This window comes from Orbicella franksi, chromosome 7 (assembly GCF_964199315.1).
Source record: "Orbicella franksi chromosome 7, jaOrbFran1.1, whole genome shotgun sequence".
NCBI lineage: Eukaryota > Metazoa > Cnidaria > Anthozoa > Scleractinia > Merulinidae > Orbicella > Orbicella franksi.
Window position 1 is genome coordinate 17581325 of NC_138151.1, and position 21336 is coordinate 17602660.

Here is a 21336-nt window from a genome sequence, read left to right on the forward strand (position 1 = left end):
AGAACAAAGAAATCCCCCAAAATATTATACAACGCATGTGGAAAAGGCATTTGATGTTGATAACTTGCCATCTTTGAACAGCTATATTCCAGTTTGTCTCTCAGCTTTTAAAAACATAATCGGTCACAAAAATGGTATGAATTTTTCAGATCTGTTCACGTACAGCATCGTCAAAGCCGTCAATGTAGTAAAGACTTCATCAGGTAGAAATGTGATAGCGTTTGAATTCAACAATCTGTGAAATTAATTGGCACAATTTTACATTGACATAACTTTGTACGTTTCATGAAGATTCTACATGGAAGTTTCAGAATATAACGTCGTAAGACACATAACGAATAATGATCTCACAGAAAACTAAATCCTACTTTATAGCAAAATATTTTCCAGTCCCTGGAACAATTTTATTTTAGATTTACTGAATATAATGAACGTTGATATATCCTCCAGTGTGTTACTCGATTGTTCTGTCACAGATAACTACTCTGCACAATGCAAGTGGCATCGGACACCTTTAATTACGCGTGGTTCGTAACAGTACTCTTTTAAATTTGTAGAAGCATCGATCAAATGAATAGTAAGATGTCCACAGTGGAAAACTGGTTATATCCAAGGTTGAAGGGTTGGAGCCTAAGTGGCTTAAAGAAACTAAGTTGACCTTTCTATTCCCTCGAGGATACACATTCTGAGGCGAAAATTTCCTTCAACTCCGCCCGACAATTCCTCCTGCGGTACTTTGTACTCACTATGGTTCCTTTTTTTTAATCGAGGGAGCTCGTTAAACCAGATTTGCCCTGTAGAAGGTCTGAATATATTTACGCTTTACACTGCATGTGAAAAAGCTAGAAATTTCGTACTCACAGGTCCTCTAACTTCGTCAAGTTGTGAAATAAGTTAGCAGGTAGCCTTTCAATGTTGTTTGATCTCAGTGACCTGCAAAAGTATTCGTATCAAGAGCTACGAATCATGATATCTCAACAGTTACAAGCATATCACTTACAACATTGAGCTAAATCTGCCCCATGGACACATTAAATTTGCTTCAAGGCAGAACACCAAACTGAGCAGTCTTGCGTAACTGGGGCCGCACAATTACTAAGAAAAACGTAATAGGGGTTAAATGTTTATTCCCCGATCTAAGGGTGCTCTAGTCGCAAAAATGATCCGAGCCCTTTGCCAACCTTTTTGGACCAGCTCTGGAGAGGCCATTCTCGGTTGCATGAGGTTTCTGCGTATTCAAGGATCACATCAGAGCCTTCACTATAGAGTAACTCATTACAGAACTAGCTACACCGCCATGAGAACATTGCTCATCGACCTAAGTAGCTTAGAACATGGTGGTGTACTGATGACAAAATATAGAACCAGATTCCTCAGTTCTGGATAGGGACAAGTGTTTGACGATACATTTGACAAGGTCTGAGGAGAATGGGATAATGACAATTGCAACGCCGAAGTGCCCCCGTGCCCAAGAAATACTAAAATCAAATTATTCTGGAAGGCTTGCGACAGGATAACATTTCAACGGTGTAGAGAAAGGCATAGCAGCAGAAGCTCCCTTGGAGCTGGATATGAAGCTGACAAAACTGCTCATGGAGATCGGTTAGCACCGGCAGAAAAACTCTCAAATCCTATTGAGTTATGCTAGTACCGTAACAAACGGGCTAAATGCCACCTCACACGAACTTGATCCTTCAGTCGGCTAGAATCGGTAAGTATCAAGTGCTGGTGGGAGCCAAACAGTAAACTAAAAAAGTACGAGCAGATTTAACACTGAACAAATACTTGGAGTGATCACAAAACCAATGTTGATTATAGCATAGCCTTAGCGAAGCGCGCGTTCTGATTGGCTAATACGCTCGATCCATTTGATCTTGGATGGCACGCTCACGTCAGTTTGTTTATTTGTACTTTTTCTTGGCAATTTTTTTCTTCGATGTTGACACTTTTTAAAACATAATTCCTATTTTCCTTCTCCTAAAATATGGAAAAATCTAATGATATTTCCGGAGATGAGAAAGATTATTCCTGTGAGCTACGAAATTTCGAGCTCAAGTTTTTTGCCGGGTCTCCACCTGAGAGATTTGCTGATTTAAGCGAGCAGGAGTTGGTCTGTATCAACCCTTCGAAGTTAGTAATGCATAGCGGGAATTTTAGAGAGAATTTTTCGGCGATTTCGCGACAATAATTTCATTGTAAAACTTTGCTGACGTCGAAAGCCATTTAAGCTTAAATGCTTTCGGCGAGCAAAACTTGTACATGAGAGTTTTAACAAATTTCGGTTTTAAGTGAAGTCTAGACTCGATTTCCAGCCGTTTTGTGAGCCCGCGTTCCTTGCCCCACACCACGACTGGATCACTGGTCTACCCATTGTATTTTGGGACCAATCAGAGCCAAGCCTGCTCGAATCGAGCAGGCTTCCTTCTGATTGGTCAGTTCTGTAGCTCGTCTATCCAACATGGCGGATGTCAGTGCGGATGAGTTTCTTCTGCTACCAAGAGTGTTTTAATGTGCTTTCATATTAACAAATTTAGGGAAACACAGCAGGATGCCATTTTAAATGTGTAAAATGTAAGAGATGTTTTAGTTTCACAGCCAACGACCTCAGGGAAATTCGTAATTTTTCAGTCCTTCCCGATTATCGTCGATGTTGCGTAGATGAGTCCGATTTACTAGTTGTGCTTTGGCTACCTCTATGCTCAACTCGCTTATACAGGACCGAGCCAGGTTCCTTACTTTAACAGGTGTACAAGCAGCTTTTATCGGGGACGAACAAAATGACGAAAGCGTTACACGCAAAAGAGGAGTTGAGGGCGGTTTATCAATTTTATGTCGTGCTAGGGAACTCGGAGTCCTTTATGGATGTAACCGATGGCGATCCATATTTACAAGTGCAACTTATATAAAAAGGCTTGGACTGAGTTCCAATAATGAAGCCCATTGTATCCGACACTGGTACGAATTAGAATGATTTGTTTGAAATATTTGTCGTAGCTGATTCCAAATTAAACTAAAGAAAACACTGATTGTATTGGATACATGAAATGTGGGTTTTACCAAGGCAAGATCTGACCGCCCACCAGATTCACACTTAAAATAATTGTCTAACACCTTCTGCTGGTTGAAAATAAAGGCTCATTAATTGATTTTAATGTTTATATTGTCTTTGATATTGCAGAGATATATAAATAACAAATACATGTTAGAAATGTACAATTCAGTTTTGGGCCTTAATTTCTTTAACAAATTATACAATCAAAGCTATCCTATACTATTATGGTATTATACAGTATCTCGGTTTAGTACAACACGGTTTACTAAGTTGTGACAATTCTTTTTTTTTTTCCTGTGATATCCATCAGTCAGTCCTTTCAGCATTCCTTATAGCTTTATGTAATTTCTATTAACTTCAGATGTCAAACCATTAAATAGCCCTTCAAAAATAACTGATTCTTTTCACCCAAAAATTGACAGCTGATCAAGTTTGTACAAGGGTGTTTCAGAAAAAACAAGAAAGCAAACATTCCACAAATAGTTTTCAAGAATAAGTGAAATATGTCCTCTTGTTAAGGGTCCCCTTTTATTTGTTGAGTTCACCACAATAGCAACTAAGAAAACCCAAGACAAAATTACTTAAGTCTTGGAGATGGAACAGTTTGTCATTCTTCATCAGATTCCCAATCAAAAAAACATTGTATATTCTGTTCAAGTTGCCAGTGGTGATGCAAATCTCACCTTTGCCCTTTTGCCTAACTCTGATTATATATTTATTATTTACTGTCAGATGAAACAAGTTGTCTTGAATGATACAGGGAGATCCAAAGAGTGTATATATGGAGATGCATCGTTCAAGCCAGAATTGATCAACTAAATCAGGAAAACATTCTTGGTGATTTGGCCAAATCAGATGGCAACATAAGAATTTTAATACCGACAATCGCATATGAAATGGCAGTTTACAATCAAGGGGTTAAAGTCATAAAATATTATGGTCCTTTAAGAAACATTGAAGCATACCACCATAAGAATGGCAGGGGAGGAAGAAACACACCTCACCTGTGCACTGGAGGGATACTCTATTCCAATTTCAAGTATTATTGTGACAATTAGGAATGTACACACAACATGCCAAAGGGAGGGTTTACTTCTGAGACTTGGAGAAACCTTGCAAGCCTCATAACTTTTGTAATGTAAGTGTAATGGTGATACATGCTCTTTTGAACAGTTTTCTTTAATCAAGTCCTCAACTGTCTTACAAGAAGGGGGAAGGGGTCGGGGGTGGGTTACTTGTAATCACCAAATCTGAAATCTCTGTAAGTTTTGTTTATTATTATCTGCTTTAGTGAGACACCCAAAACAACAGACCAATTAGTTTTCCATGCATGTATGCAGGTTTACTGTGCGTGTTTATGGTTATGGCTGAAACATTTGGCATTATTTACAGATGTGGACACCGAGGAAACGCGTGTGCCTCAATATTCAATTTTCCAAAAAAAAAAAGAGGGTATTTTGGGCGATTTTTACTTGTAAATCAACTTGATTTTGAATGTTGATTATTTGTAATAACAATTTTTGATAATTTCAAAAACGTAGGGCTAGAACTAAACCGCATAAAGCTTGGATACGAGTTTTATTACGCGTGTGTTTACCCAAACATATGACACGCAATTTTTGTTCACTTCGTTGTCGGATCACTAAAATCGTTATAGGAACTGGCAGCCTAAGGCCCCATTTATATGGTCTCGGACACCCAAGACAACCCTTCCCCCGAATTACCATGGCAGGGGTAACTTTTAGCTTATTTCTTTACAAAATTCAACCAACCGTTTACATTGGGATCGCGAACCCGTCTCGGGGGACGAGACAAATCGGGTGGGCGAGTCGTCTCGCCTCGGCTGGTAGGGTAACCCTGGCGGGCGGGACAACTTTTCTTCATGTAAACGCTTTGGCTCGCCTAACCGGGACAGCTCTCGCCGTGGCGAGTGTCACATACTACCTAGATTTAAGATTTAAAACAGAAATTGTGTGAATATTGAGGTGAATATTAATTCGGCAAAACCCATTGTGATCGAATGACCGAGGAAAACTCAAAGATAGAGGGATATTTGCACATTTGGTTATTCAATAAGGGTTATGAATAATCATGCAGAATCAACTTTGACTCGACCTTCAGGGACCTATAAACGCTCGATAAAGTTGCCTCACGGGGAGGGTTGTCTCAGGTACCCGAGACCATATAACTGGGACCTTAATAACACTTTGGTATCTTTTTTTGCGAAGAAAAAAGAGTTATTACCTCAATTCTACACACGGGAGCTCCTTTGCTTCGGAAATTCTGCAGAACTAGCGACATTCAGTCATGCTACCGAGAGTGGTAGAACCGGCATGGTATATCGGTGAGGAAAAGCTCTAGTTAGTTACAGAGATCTTGCAACAGAGGCAGGCTGAAGAGGCAAAGTTGGCTTATTATTCCTGGTTTCAGTTGGATAGTTCTCTTGCCAAGTTACGCCATTCGGGCTCAGGGTCGACGATTTCAACTAACTTAAATATTTGTTTACGCAGTGATTTGTGACAATCGTTGCAAAGATACCCTTCGTGTCGAGATTCCTGCTGGCTACATTTTCTTGTAGCTTTGAAACAAGTTCCTGTTTTAGTTTTACGCTTTTCCTTGAATTATCCAAAACATTTCCTCATAGAAAACATCTTTGCTAACAGGTTTAATTTTTTGCCGAGTAACAGATATGACGTCACGGACAAGCGCTATGGACCAGTGATCTAGCCGTTCGTTGAGAGGAGGATAAACAACCGGACTCCCAAAACGGCTGGAAATCGAGCCTAAGTGAAGTCTTGCTTACGAAATCCTTCTGTTTCAAAAACTTTAAAGATAATAGTTTTTCTGAGCTTTAATAGAGGAAGTTTTATCAAATATTGATAGCCTCTGATGAATTATTTTAGTTCCCGGGTTTCAGTTTTGCTCGATCGCTTGTTGCTCGATCGAACGTCTGCATCATGCACAAATAATATATTACAGGGGTGTCCATAAAAGCCGGTTACCGGCGGTCTACCGCCGCCTGTAGGACCTCTTACTGCCGTCTGTTTGGATTTCATTAATGAAAATAAAAAAGATATTAATAAAAATAAAAGTAAAGAAATTCTGAAATTTTGAAATGCTACAAAAAAGCGGGCAAACTAAACGTTCCAAAGAAATAGCGTACATGTTGTTTGTAGTCGCCGATCAGTGTTATCACTGTTCATCTCAGGATACCTAAGACATCTGAATGATTTAGTAATATGATTTAATTGTTCATTATTTTACGATTATTGAATACCTTAATAATGAACCTTGGGAGAATAAATGAAAAGTTGAAAATGAAGGTTGGTTTTGTAAGAATATTAGTAGAAAGAATTTAGTTGTTAAGTTTATCTCATTTCATTTTTTTCTGAAGAATTAGAAATCAGTTTGTTGCCATGTTGGTACATTTGAATGAGTAGCAGAGAAGTTGTACTTGTTTTAAGAAAGGACTTCAAAGAAATTACTGCCTAAGTGAATATTAAGTGTCACTGAGAGATATCTGCCTAGAAAGGTATTCAAAATGCTCCTCTTTGCATCCAAAAATCATTAGTTTGTCAAAAAAATCCTGCTTTGTGGTTAATAAAAATACCCATCAACAGCACGCTTTTTGATGGCCAGAACGCTGGAAATCGCATTTCCAAGCCTCTAGATTTCAAATTTTTCTGGGAGAGCATATCCCCAGACCCCCCTAGGGCAGACGGGCCTTACGGCCCCTTTAGTGGTCACAGCCGCCTGTTACACCTTCAGTGGCCGCGTGCATCCATAACTCGATAGTTGCACGCTGTACGCTTACCATTTCTTAAAAGAACCACTTACGAAAGTTGACTGCATCCAGTGCGGTGGACCAGAAACAAAACCAACCACCATGTTTACGATGGATGAAATTATATTTCCATCAATTAGTTCCACCTCATTTCTTGTTATAGAGAGAAACGTTTGACCAATAACACAATACACTAACTAGATGGGTCTAAGTTTTTAAATGATATAATAATAATAATAATAATAATAATAATAATAATAATATATATCATTGATGAGAAAGCCTGCATCAAAAAGGGTTTTTCAGAAGGACGCTCAACTAAAATTATAAAATTAAGATAATCAAGGATAATCACTGTTAAATTACATGAACCTAAAGAAAGACCTAACCTAGACCCGAAGTAATTATGAATAGACAAGAATGGAAAGATACAGTGATTAGAAAGAAAGAGAACCGCATGTAAGTAAGAACAACGAATTGATATTTCACTTTGGACAAGCTAAGCTTGAATGTAGGTATGGTGGGCGTTACTCTTAGATTATGTTCTAAAATATTTTACACATCTGCAACAGAGTTTAGGTTGTCCAATGTCCTCATCTTCTAGAAGCAGAAGATTTACGGATATTATGTTTACATCAAGTGTTATAGCTATGAAAACTGCTACCGAGTGACCAATGAAATGAGTACATAAAACGTCAGTGTTTCTCAGCTTCGATCAAAATAACCTGCTTCCCCGATCCACCAGGTAGAATGGAATAGGGGGGGGGGGGGGTTAAAAGGTTGTAGAATAGACAAATGCATGTAGGTAAGTGCAAGTAACATTGCAAAATATACTGACAGCCACTTCAGGTTTTCAAGGCCTGAAAAAAACTCTGCAGAGGGATGCGAAAAGTTTCCTGTATACTCCATTGACCTGAAAACAAACACATTTATACAAAAAACAATTATTATTGACCTAAGTCAACTGCATTGGATAGTGGGAAGTTAATGTTTATATCCCTTTTTGAGCTCGCTAAGTTATGACTTGCTTGAAATTTAGTCTATAGTTTGGGTATTGTTCGTATAGTGTGACCGTCTGGGTGGGAGTAGTTGTGAAAAGAACTGTTAATTAATTCGATGGTCTACTGATCTGGATTTAAACTATTTAAAAAGTTTTAAAGGTGTTAACAGGGTTTAGCTCAAGGAAAAACTAATCATCACAACCTAATCTATTTACTCTAAATTTGTCAACGTGACGGAATTTGCAGTGTTTTTCAGTTCCAACTTTGCATTTATCAGCTACGAGGCAAAACCTTTAATTTATACTTGTCCCCTTTTAAATTATACCCAAAAGATACCATAGCTGTAACGAAAAATAAGTCCTTACATCTTGTCGGTAACTGTTGTGGTGCATTTAAAAGCGAGTTCGGGTGAAATAAGATTCAAGCAGAGAAGGGCATTTCCCCAAATACCCTCTGACCAGTAAGAACAGTGAGATTCACAATCTAAGAGTAAGAAAAGTACAAATATAAATGAGACTCCCGTACGTGTGGTGATGTTTAATTTAAAAAGATCATTCACAAACAGTTTAACTTGTAGTGAAGAGAAGCTTAATTAATGAATGCCGAATATGGGACGGCGCTTCGGGATGAAACAGGCCAACGACACGAAAATCCTGTCACTTAGGCGCGGTTCAAACGTCGGACTTTTCATGAGCCGAGCTAATAGCCCCATGCAATTAAGTACATGACGAGATCGACGTTTGAATCAATTAAGTTCAACAAATATTATTTGGGTCGACCCGTGAATTAAAGTGCATTTAACTCCCAATTTTTTTTTCCTTTAATGAAATCTACTAGTTTTCCCTATTACTTCTGCGAAAAAATTATCTCGATTGATAAAATCCCCGCGATTCTACAGTTTCTTGCCCCACGACCGAGCATAGCGGGATCTGGGTCGGGCTTCTTGTGACGTCATCGAAGGACATTGCTCAAAACACTCAGGAGACGTTTGACTGGGTTTCGAGCGCTGTGAAAACATATTTGGGATATTTGTGCTTCATATTTTATCAAAAATGGGCAAGACTGTTAAGTGAAAGAACTGTACCATCTAGCAATACAATTCGGAGTCTAGCTACGATTAGCACGGCTACGATGTATATATGTTTTTTCGATTTCGAAGTGCGGGTCGCCAGTCGAGCCCGCCACACTGCAAGTCACGATCGACAATTTGCCGGCCCATTTGGCTAATCTACTAATCCATATACAACACTTCTTTAAGTACTCTTACCGAAACCTTGATAGTTCATAACGACGAGAGCATATTTTTCCACTAATTATTCTAAAACGCGGAAAAATTCGTCCTTTCGCTTTGTTATTGCCGAACGACCGAATGTATACAAAGTCAATTAGTATGTACGAACATAAACATTGATTGCGAGTTTCACAAATTTGCACTTTTCGTACTAGTAATTAAAAAATCCTTCGACAAGATCTTGACTAAAGGTTCAGTATGGTATCAGTTTAATGAATACATTTCTCCTTCACTGTTCTTTTGTTTTAAAAGTCTTTTTTACGTACGCTAACAAACTGAGTGTTGCGATTCCGTCCAAACCCTTCTCCTCCAGGGTCTCCTTTAGCTTCCTTTCAGCGCTTCAATCTCCGTCCGTAAAGTCGAATCTAAATAGTTTGTTTAACTTTCCTCATATACTTATCAATGCTTGATTCGTTTTAAGTTGTAATTGAGATATATTTTGTTGCTCAAAGAACAAAACAATTGTGTATGCAGACGAGCAACTCAAGCGCCGATTGTTGGCCTTCGTGCGTGTATCTCTATATGAAATCCACAAATACATAGCTAGTTCTGCAGTTCGAAACCTCACTTATCTCAATCGCTGCGCTGTAGGACGTACGTGAGGTTGATTATTCGTTTAGAAAGCTCTCTATTTCGAGGACGAAGAAAACTCGATGCGTATAATTTGCCGTATAATTATCTCACCTACAGTAGTTTCCATTATTTTGGTCTGGGACATCTAGGGCTCGTTTGAATTGAATAGTCAGATGACTCCTAGCTTATTTCAAAGATTCGTAAGTTCGACATAAAGATTCCGATTCAAACGTCGAACTTTTCATGTACCGAACCTAATGCACATATTACAAATACATTAAATAAATTAATTTTTACTCAGAGTTCTGCACGTTTCCTATTTTTGTCATGCGTTATGTGTTTTGATCTTTTGGAGCAAAATGGCGGGAAGAGCGGGAAGATATATGTGTTCCTCTTGCTTCGAGAGCACGAAATATGCTTGCTTGATGTGCAAAAGCCACTTCTGTATGCGGTGTTCCGTATTTGAAAACGACGAGAGTGTAGCGGGTTGGAAAGCAGGCAGTACGGTGGCGTACTACGCGTCACGTTTTTGAGAGAAAATGACAAAATAAATTAATCTTGAAGAAACCGACGACAGGAACGAACTGGACGAGGAACTGTGATGTTCCTTTAGGAATAAGCAATAATAGAAGGCAAACCAAATTCAAAAATCGTCTTTTGGTTGGTAATGCTGGCTGCATCTGGAGTCGCCTTCGTTGACTTGTTCTTAACAACAACAACCTTCCTTGATCGCACTTGCAAGAAAAGCAAGCTCTTCATTTCCACAATTTGTCTTTCCCACATTTTTCTGCCATTTTGGTCAGCAATAACCGCCGTTTGCAATAGTGTCTCTTTTATTTTTAACCTGGAAAATATTTCTGTTTTCCAAGTTGCAGTGGTGCGACGATTTTACTCCATCACTCCTTCACTCCTTCACTCCTTCACTCCTTCACTCCTTCACTCCTTCACTCCTTCACTCCTTCACTCCTTCACTCCTTCACTCCTTCACTCCTTCACTCCTTCACTCCTTCACTCCTTCACTCCTTCACTCCTTCACTCCTTCGCTCCTTCGCTCCTTCGCTCCTTCGCTCCTTCGCTCCTTCGCTCCTTCGCTCCTTCGCTCCTTCGCTCCTTCGCTCCTTCGCTCCTTCGCTCCTTCGCTCCTTCGCTCCTTCGCTCCTTCGCTCCTTCGCTCCTTCGCTCCTTCGCTCCTTCGCTCCTTCGCTCCTTCGCTCCTTCGCTCCTTCGCTCCTTCGCTCCTTCGCTCCTTCGCTCCTTCGCTCCTTCGCTCCTTCGCTCCTTCGCTCCTTCGCTCCTTCGCTCCTTCGCTCCTTCGCTCCTTCGCTCCTTCGCTCCTTCGCTCCTTCGCTCCTTCGCTCCTTCGCTCCTTCGCTCCTTCGCTCCTTCGCTCCTTCGCTCCTTCGCTCCTTCGCTCCTTCGCTCCTTCGCTCCTTCGCTCCTTCGCTCCTTCGCTCCTTCGCTCCTTCGCTCCTTCGCTCCTTCGCTCCTTCGCTCCTTCGCTCCTTCGCTCCTTCGCTCCTTCGCTCCTTCGCTCCTTCGCTCCTTCGCTCCTTCGCTCCTTCGCTCCTTCGCTCCTTCGCTCCTTCGCTCCTTCGCTCCTTCGCTCCTTCGCTCCTTCGCTCCTTCGCTCCTTCGCTCCTTCGCTCCTTCGCTCCTTCGCTCCTTCGCTCCTTCGCTCCTTCGCTCCTTCGCTCCTTCGCTCCTTCGCTCCTTCGCTCCTTCGCTCCTTCGCTCCTTCGCTCCTTCGCTCCTTCGCTCCTTCGCTCCTTCGCTCCTTCGCTCCTTCACCCCTTCACTCCTTCACCCCTTCACCCCTTCACCCCTTCACCCCTTCACCCCTTCACCCCTTCACCCCTTCACTCCTTCACTCCTTCACCCCTTCACTCCTTCACTCCTTCACTCCTTCACTCCTTCACCCCTTCACTCCTTCACTTCCTGTTAGACATTTGGAACCCGGGGAGGGGGGGGACTCCCATATGAGAAGGTCAGGGATTTAACTCCTAAAGAAGACTAATGTGGGGGTTACTCGAGCTTCATTAGACCCTAAAAGATACCACTTAAAACGGAATAGGTTCAATTACTAGCCACTGTTCAAGAAAGGATCTCGCGCGCACTTGTATACTCAACTCGCGTACTCGAGAGATCAGCGGAAAACAAATGAGAGCGTTTCTTTTATTATTATTATTTCTTCGAGTGCACCCTAAAGGATACTTTGACAGCTAAGAATGGTGACGTTTCGTCATCAACACCCTAAGTGAGACCAAAACCCTTGATTTGTACCCGAGACGACTAGAATCCCCGACCTTTTCATAGAGGAGTTCCCTCCCCCCTCGGGTTTCGAACATCGTACTGTCCAAGGCCGTTTTGCAGTCGCTTGCACCGTCTCAAGTTAGATATTGTTTGAATTTCAGACGCAAGTACTAAATATCTTACCGCAGAAATGATCTACATTGAATAGACTTTCGCACGAACGTTTTTATCACTAGAAGCTAATTATATAAACAGCTCCTTTTCCGAAGGTGTCCGCTTATACAGGTTAACAATACTCGATTGCTGAAAACTGAGGAGATATTGAAAATCACAAAATTGATGAGCTGCATGAATTTTCAAATTATGATTCAAGACGTGATTAAAAGTTTTGGACGATCAACAGACAAGAGAACTGAGGAGAATTCGAACGAAGCGTTTGGCTATTATTTATACTGTAAATAAATGCTTCAAAGATGGGAATATAGACATGGCGAAATGATTTGAACAAAATAGTTGATAAATAGAAAGAAAAAAAAGACATTACACAAGACTGTGAGTTCAGCAGTCAATAATATCGTCTTGGAAAGGGATGCAAAAAAAAGAAAGAAAGAAAAAAAGAGAAAAAAGAAGCTATTACAACATAGGGTATTCGTATTTGGTCACCCATCCAGGCATTATTCCCGCCGAAAAGGGCTTAACTTTGTTGAGAGAACGAGACGCGGTGCTGTCCTTGTGGTATTATGACTCTACGTTGGATAATTTTTTTTTTTTTATCAAAAGGTAACAAAGGTAACACTGTTTACAATCGATCCATTTTCCAAGTTGAGAGGCTCATAGCCACTTTGATTGCAATTAAGTTGGACTAATTGGCTTCGACGTTTGAATCAACTGCCTAACTTAATTATTTGGATCGACCCAAATTGGTATTAGGTTCGACACATGTAGTCCGACGTTTGAACCGGGCCTTATTGTTTTGACATGGAATTTTATCTTAATAAGATAACCTAATCTTATCAAGAAGTGTACTGTACTCTTTCGGAATACAGATCACCCTGGTAAACTGAAAGAGTGAGGAGCAGAACCACACTACAGAAAAATAAGCACTTTACAGATGGTCACTAAACCCGTATGTTGAAACCTTGTAAAAGTTGCTAGATGAGGTTTCTGGAACTCAGTTATCAGTAAAATGTAAAATCTCTCAGCTATCGGTCAAATTTATCAGGTATCAGTAAACTGTGTAGACGTCGGCTATCAGTTAAAAAAAGGATTATTTCCCAGATGATATTTAAAAATTTTCCAGTTCCCAGTTATCAGCTACATGTAAACCCAATCCAGACCCTCTTACAACAATGTAAAACTGACAACATATTCAACTCTTAGGATATACTTAAAAAACATCAGGCGCTACTTTTAATGAATAACGTTAGTTCGAAACGATGTAGTTTTTTCATAATGGAATTAAGAGTTTCAAACATTCAAAATGTTTGCCAGCTCTCAGCTAAACCTAATCCAGACCCTCTCATAGCAATGTAAAACGCTCAACATATTCATTCAGGCGCTACTTTCAGTGCATAACGTTAGACTGAAACGATCAAATGTTCTTCATAGTTGAGTTGAGAGCCTCAAACAAAGAGGTCCGAGTGCTTTTAGACATCTTACCGTTAAAGAGAACCAAGAAATAGCTGTGGTTCGTTCCATATCTACTTGTTGCTACACAAGTGTAGTTTCCCTCCTCGTATAATCGGACTTTTGCAGTGGCGGTTGTATTTACAAGCACTTTAGAGTTTCTTTTCAGTGCTATGTATATGGGAGGACTTCCAGTAGCTGAACACCATACTTTGTAGCCTGGTAATGATCGTACAACAGCAGATGGTAGCAATACCCTAGGTGGAACTACAAACAAAGTATTACATCGGTTCATTAACGTTGTTCTCACTTAAGGTGGCTTACTACAGTTTTGATGGATTATAACAGCCCAACTTCTAACTAAGAGTAAGACAAATTTTGAGCTATTTTTGATTTCACATTTTCTTAGTTTGTGAAAAATCTGTCTTACAGATTTTTATTTTACTTTGCATGAATGTTAAATCAGAGCCAATTTCTCATCCCTCAAATTTTGAAGTGGGGTCATACGGGTAGATTTTGATAAAAACCTGATTTAACCTACTAGTGCCCAGTTTCTTCTTAGGTACTCGGTCGTTCATTTTGGCCATTTGTTGACGTTTAATTGTTCAAGTTTCACACAGAATGGTAAAAGACTTCAGTAAACAGTAAATAGAGAAAGGAAAAACATCTTGGAAAATTTTCCAAAAGAGTTAGAAGTTGGACTGTTATAATCCATCAAAACTGCAGAAGGCCACCTTAAGAGTCTGTCTCTGTAAAAACCGACCAATGATCCGGGGAACCAATGCAAGGAAGGATTGATAAATGCCACGACCATTTTGTGTTTACAACAGGTGTTTTAACAGTGAAGAATGATCATGGCAGTTAATTTTCCAATTTAAGCAATTGGAAAGAAGAAGCCTGAAAAAAAAAAAAAATCAGGGCTTCCACGGGATTCGAACCCGTGACCTCCGCGATACCAGTGCGATGCTCTACCAACTGAGCTATGAAGCCACACACTGGGAGCGAGGTCAATTAATTGACTTCATATCTTCCCGTGAGGAGTGAAATGATGTGAAGTTTATATGAAATAATTCATATATGAACTGCGGTTGTAAATGACTGTGAAGAATGATCATCGCAGTTAATTTTCCAATTTAAGCAATTGGAAAGAAGAAGCCTGAAAAAAGTCAGGGCTTCAACGGGATTCGAATCCCTTCCTTGGTTCCCCGGATCACCGTTTACTGTTCATACATGTATGTGTGCCGAGAATTGTCCAAAAGAGTGCTTCTACAAACCTTTCAAGAGGACTCAACTCTACTCTATTAAACCGGCTTCGAGGAAAACAATAGTCAGTAATACAAAGAACATCGAAGGATATGAGCGTCACGCTCGACACAAATGAGGAACGCACAAATGTACTTTATAACAAAACTACAGTTGGAAGGAAGAGCTGGCAGTTTTAATGCTACCTAGGTTTCAAGGATCGCTACAGAGGACCAAAACTTTAATTTTGAAGCCAGGTAAGAGATTAATGTGAATTTATAGGAAAACTTTACGAAGGCGAGTGTGTTAGTTACTCGCTGGAATATTTTCAAAATTTCCTGAACTTTAAGCGGTCGTTAGTTTTGAAGACCTAGTGGACAGACAAATTTTATTATTGTTTTAAATTAAGGGACATTTATACTTTCTATTCATGTAGTTCAGCAGTTTCAAACAGGTGCCACATTTTTAAAACGTGCCTTCAAAGTAGAGCTACTTTCGCGTTTGGCTCAAAACTCGATTTAACGGGTAGAAAATCTTCTTTTAACCGTTGAAGGAACAACTTTGAATTATAATTGCAACATGGGTGAACAACTTGCTATGATATATCTATAGTTGAAAAAAAGAATTGGGACTTTTGAGCGAATATTATTTTTTAGAGCGCCGGCAATGTGTGTTTCTTTTCCAGTTTCGGAAGACATGCAACTTGTGTCGAGCGGACCGAACTTCAATCAATCCTGGAAAACGTCAATAAGAATTTTTAATGAAATAAAACTCATTGTAGTGATGACTAGGTAAGGGCTTCGAAATCCCAGCTTATAAGAAAATCGAATTTTCGAAGTAAAATCAGTGGTCGGTTTTTACAGAGACAGCCTCTTAAGTCGTAACATTTTCAACGCTGATTAACACGCACTCTTGGACTTGATGGGAATTTTCCGCATCTATTACCTTGCAAGCAGTGCCAATACCCCTCTGGGATAAGTTAGGGAAGATAGGCCTCCTGATTAACGGAACAATCATTTTCAGATTTTTCGGTCATATTATATTCGTGGTTCGCTTCATGTGTGCAAGGTGGCAGTTGTTTGAAGAAAGGAACTCAATTTCCTACTTACCCTGGCGAATGGTAGTGAAAAACAAAAGGAATCCTTTTCTTTGTGAATCGTAGTCTGAGTGGAACAACAGCACAGCATATTTTCCAGTTACAAGGACAGACTCCCCGGTTCTTTTACCGCAGTAGTGACCAAGATCGTCGCTGTTCTCATTAGTAATCTTCAAATAATCATAACTGCAAAGAAATTAAACTTACTTGAATGTAAATAAATGAGAGCCAATTTGATCAAGCAGTTATTTTATTTAACTAAAGACTAGCAACAGTTCCAGCTAAGTCATGCATTGTTTTTCTATTTTGCTCCTGACTTAAACAGTTATATGCACTAAGACACAGTTGATGTATTAATCAATTCCCACATTGGTTCATAAGTAATAACCTTACAAAGGATTTTAGTTATTTCGTGCTAAGGCAACCAGAGATGTGCACCGTAAATTTGGGAAACAGGAATCTTGTTAAGTTTCTATGAAAAGGTTAAAACTATCACAAGGAACAAAAACGTCTTCTATAATATTTTGAAAATGTTACGAATTAAGTCCAGATGCATATATTTAAGAGGAGGATTAAACTGAAAGACCGTCGCTGAGCATCAAACTGTTTAAAATAATTTGTATTGAATATCCGATACAACCGTGAGGAAAAATGTAAATTGCATACAGCTGAAAGTGCGAGAAGTGATAGATCAAACAAGAGAGACAGTGCTTCATCGGGTATCCAAACACCGAGAAGAGAGTTGAAAATACGACGTACAACGGGGGTATTTTTGACGAATTTCGAGGTGTTTGGATAGCCGATGAAACACTGTCTCGAGTGTTTGATCTATTACTTCTCGCACCTTCAACTGAATGCGATTTACATCTTTCTTCACGGTTGTATCGGATATTCAGAACAAATTTAAATAGTTTGAAAGAGTTATATCTTCTCAATCCAAAAAAACTAAGGAATAAACGGAGAAGTAAATTCTCGTCAAATCTATGTTAATTAAGACCGGGTATCCAAACCTCATTCCTGGTTGTGATTTTCTTTGTTTTAACCTGATGAATTGTAAATGAGTTTGAGAAAGTGTGTATTCCAATTCAAACACCATCTACAGCATCAACTTACCGGCACCATTTATCATCGTGGACGTAAAAATCGTAAAAGGAGATTTTCATTGTTGTGCCTTGAGGAATGGAAACCAAATAAATACAGTCCATGTTGTTTGGATAGTCGTTTGGGTATCCAGGACTTTTCAGTGTGTTGTTTATCTCCGAACCACAAACTATAGAAGATAATATAAAACATAACAACAAAGGCAAAAGTCAATTTAATGACAGCATAGTAAATGTAATTACAGTATTTTTGTTTTCTATGTCAAGCTGAAGCAACAGTTGCCCTCCATTAAATATAAATATTTAATCATATTCAAGGGCGATACAGCATCTGAAAGCAGTGAATGAAACACGATCACACGGCTCACTGCACCAGATGGACGAAGTTGATGCACAAGTAGGAAATAATAACGAAGGAAGGGAGAGAAAGCTACTGCAGAACAAATGCAGCATCACTATATTTGAAACTGAGATTAGAGGAAGTGTTGGTGGTGGTGGATAAATCACAGCAACAGAATTTCCCCGAATTCCATCCGTAGGGTTGCCGTGCGATAGACTCCTGCAGGAGATAGGAAAGGACGACCGCCCAAATTGGCAGGTAATATACAGATTTAGCCAAGCGCTAGCCTAAAAGGGGAGCTACTGATTGCAATAACTGACGATAAAGGAAAAAGATAATTATTTTTTCTTGGATCAGAAACTCGCAAAATGATCAATTGTGAGCATGTAATTGTTCAGCGTGTGGTTTTGCTATTTTTTTCCAGTTAAATTTTAACAAATTATACCCAACAAGCCTAACCAACATTGTAACAATTACGTACGCAATATATCAGGGACTTTCCAAGAGACGATTGTGCAAGGAATATGTAAGAAAAAAAGTCAACAACGCGCCAGGGATTAATTTGCGCCGAAATTTTGCCTTTGCGAGTACTCCTTCCTTCTCCCCCAGAGAATTAATGTGACTTGAGCCCGCGATCCAATCGGTAAACCAGTAACAGGTCAGTGGTCAACTTTAAAAAAAACACGCAACCTCGATGAGCTCTGAACCTGAGTCCGCGACGTAGTCACGTGATACCGGTCAGCGGATAGCTTGTTGCGACAGCTGTCAATTAACAACAGTGTGGACGCCCAAAATCAAAGATGTAGCTATGGTAATGGTGCTACTCTCTTAGTTTTCAAGGAATTGGCGTACATACGTACGGACGGACAGTAACGTGACAACCAAAATTGCTCAGATCGATTGATTACCAAATTTTCTAAGGTATGGGGCTCCGCTCGCGCGCCTTTGGCGCGCAGGAGCTCCGCTGTAAATCTCAAGGATTACTCTAAGCTTACCCACTGCAGCGGCCTAGAGCTTTGAGCATGTATTATTCTTTGGCCTGCTTTAATAACAGTAATTCCTAGAGAAGTCGAACTGAATGCTGGTACTACTAAATCAAGGTGATGCTGAATGTAATACTAGTAAGTCACTGCTTTTGACAGCCGAACGTTAAACCTTTGGAATAAAATCGTCGAGTTGCACGAGCAAAAACAGAATTTGGTTGGACTAAGCGAACCAAGGCTAAGATCGACATTTTCCACAACTGCTACATTTAGCATCTCTACATGTTCTCATGTTCTAGTTATCGGTAAGTAGACCATCCATAGAGATTATGAGTGAAAACTATTAAACCGAACGTTTGGTACTCATTATTCTGCTCCATGTTTATTATAAGCATAAATCTAAGTAAAGCTAACTAGCGCTACTGACTTTAACCTAATCCCTGATGAAAACTAAAGAGAAATCATATAAGCGTTAAAAAAAACTATATCTACCATTGGGTGGTGGCTGAGTGGCCGTCCTGTTTTTTCCTGTTAAAAAGAACTAAAGGTTAGTATTTAATTTGAAATTAATATAGAAACATGCCATTCCATATGAGGACTGTAGTCGTGTGCGGGCTGGGGTCAACGTTTCGATATAAAGCAGTCTGGCCAATGGGGGGGTTAAAAAAAAGAAGTTAATGGTTAACTTCTCTGCAAGAGATTCCATTCTAAATGTGTCATATTAAGCTGCAAAATGCATATTTTGATAAAGACGGAGTCTAATGTTTGAGCAATGTTAATCAAAACGCGTTACGTTAAATTTCACCTGAATACCACATTTGTCGTGAACAGACCACGGCTCTCAATATTCCCTTTCCTTTACTAAAGGACCCTATTCAGCCTCCGTCATCTTCGATGCCATTGATATTCCATGGAGAAGCGAAATCTTATTGCTTTACTGTAAGTTATGTTCTTGAACGTATGTTTAATGATCTTTACTTCACAGTGATTTCCTTCGTTTCGACATGCTCCGAATAAAATGTAATAGCCAAACTCTCGCATGAAACAAAAAGCAAGGTTTGGTTGACTAGCGCCCTTTGGACGTTCTCCCGTTACATTAGTTCTTCTGCAAAGAATCATGCCCTGTAATTTTATATGGAATTACCGATTGGTACAGCAGTGAAATACAACAGAAATCCTTTTTGTTCATCACTTTCATCTGAGTGGAATATGATCACAACGTAGTCTCCAGTGACAAGAACACTCTGTCCAGTCTTCTGGCCACAGTACACACCATATGCGTGATTTTGATCGTTAATAATCTTCATATAGTCATAACTAAAAGCAAAAGATAAATCCATTTAAGGTGGCTACCTATAGTTTTACGATAGCATGCGCGCTGAGGACGAAAGTTCAAGTAATCTGCGCGCGCTCGAAAGAAAACGTCAGTGTTATTCGATATTTTATGACGTCAACATGAGCACAAAAAGCAAAACTAACAGTGAATTATCTAGCGTTTCCTTGAGTGAAATTTTGTAAAATTTGGCGGACTGGTAGTAAATATTTTATTTTAGTCGGAGCTTGTTTTTCAGGGAAATCTGTAAGACCAATTTTTTGGCAGCGGTAAAAGGCATAAATTTGCAAAAATCGAAAAGCCTGCCTTTGCAAACCCTATTTCTTTCGTGTTTTTCGGATGCTCATAGCTATCAGAGAGCTCAAGCCAACCACCACGGCAACAGCAACGAAAACGCCAACAAACAAGAGGTTTTATGAGTAGAACAACGAGTGTGCACGTGCGTTATAAGTGTTTGTACATCTATCAACCATCCACTGCACAACAACAACAACTTTAAATGACTAAGTTCTGCGTATTTTGGATAACGCGAACAACGGCGGCTAATGGTTCGTATTTTCATTTGGAAGCGATCGCTGGCGTTGCATATTTAGCTTAAGCAAGTTCTGAGACCAACAGGCGAACTGAACAGATCTAGATAATTGCAAAATTTGAGGATAAAATATAAATTCATTTCCTACTTGGCGTTGTCCTCGGAGTCTCAGTCGTCATGGCCTAAGTTTTCTACATCTTTTTTTTTTTTTCAATTGGGATTATCGCATTATATTATTTTGTATTTCCCTCGTTAGATGTATCCTACTAAGTAATTTAAATAATAGCTATGGGGTTACTTACTCGCAGTCGGGTAGGCTATCCTCAATTATAAAATCCTTAAAGGAAATGTTCATGGCCGTGTCATGTGGAATAGAAACCAGATAAATACAGTCCATGTTGTTATGGTAGTCAGTGACTGGATATCCGGGACTTTTCAATGAGTTGTTCACCACTGCACCACACACTGTCAAAGTAAAATATGCTTTTTAAAAGACTACTATCTTTACGTGTACAACACTGCATATAAATGATACAAAGATCAAAAACAACAAATTCGTGGATCGCAGTATAAGTAAATAAAAATAATTAACCTCATACTTGCAAAATAATGAGGCTAGCACCCAGACATCAATGAGCAGCTTTACGTTCGAAAACATCTTATATGATATAAATTCCAGACATTTCTCGCCTTATAGGAAAATCAATAATAATAATAATAATAATAATAAAGTATTTATATAGCGCCAATCCACTATTTGTCCATGGCGCTTTACATTAAATTAAAATATATATATATATATATATATATATATATATATATATATATATATATATATAAATTCTATTTCCTTGTGGTGAATGGATTTCAAAAAGCGCTCAACTCTTAGAGGAGCATAGTATATTCATTAAATGTAGTTCAGGACTTCAGGAGTGATTCATCGTTTTATTGCTACAGACCTGTTTCGTATGGTCAACAAGTGACCACACTCATCAGGCAACATCAACGAATGACCGGTTAATTTAAATGCTGGCGGTTAAATACAAATTCAAATAGTTGCTATGGTGCTGATTATTGCGTTACGTTATCTTAAGGTTTTTGAGTACATATCTGTTTCTGTGAGGGCACGAAGT

General features: G+C 39.4%; 1 protein-coding gene across 1 annotated transcript in view; it reads right to left on the minus strand.

Moving 5' to 3' along the window:
• The window catches only part of LOC145492639 (uncharacterized), a 56799-nt gene that overhangs the window by 15014 nt on the left and 20449 nt on the right, over window positions 1-21336 (minus strand). The window contains exons 2-10 of the mRNA XM_081472060.1: window positions 20506-20668; window positions 19483-19655; window positions 18831-18866; window positions 17029-17185; window positions 15929-16101; window positions 13611-13844; window positions 8203-8320; window positions 7675-7749; window positions 862-933 (exon numbers count right to left, since the gene is read on the minus strand). Of these exons, the coding sequence (XP_081328186.1) occupies window positions 862-933; window positions 7675-7749; window positions 8203-8320; window positions 13611-13844; window positions 15929-16101; window positions 17029-17185; window positions 18831-18866; window positions 19483-19655; window positions 20506-20600 (1133 nt within the window). The 5' untranslated portion in view covers window positions 20601-20668. The remainder of the gene's footprint in view (window positions 1-861; window positions 934-7674; window positions 7750-8202; window positions 8321-13610; window positions 13845-15928; window positions 16102-17028; window positions 17186-18830; window positions 18867-19482; window positions 19656-20505; window positions 20669-21336) is intronic.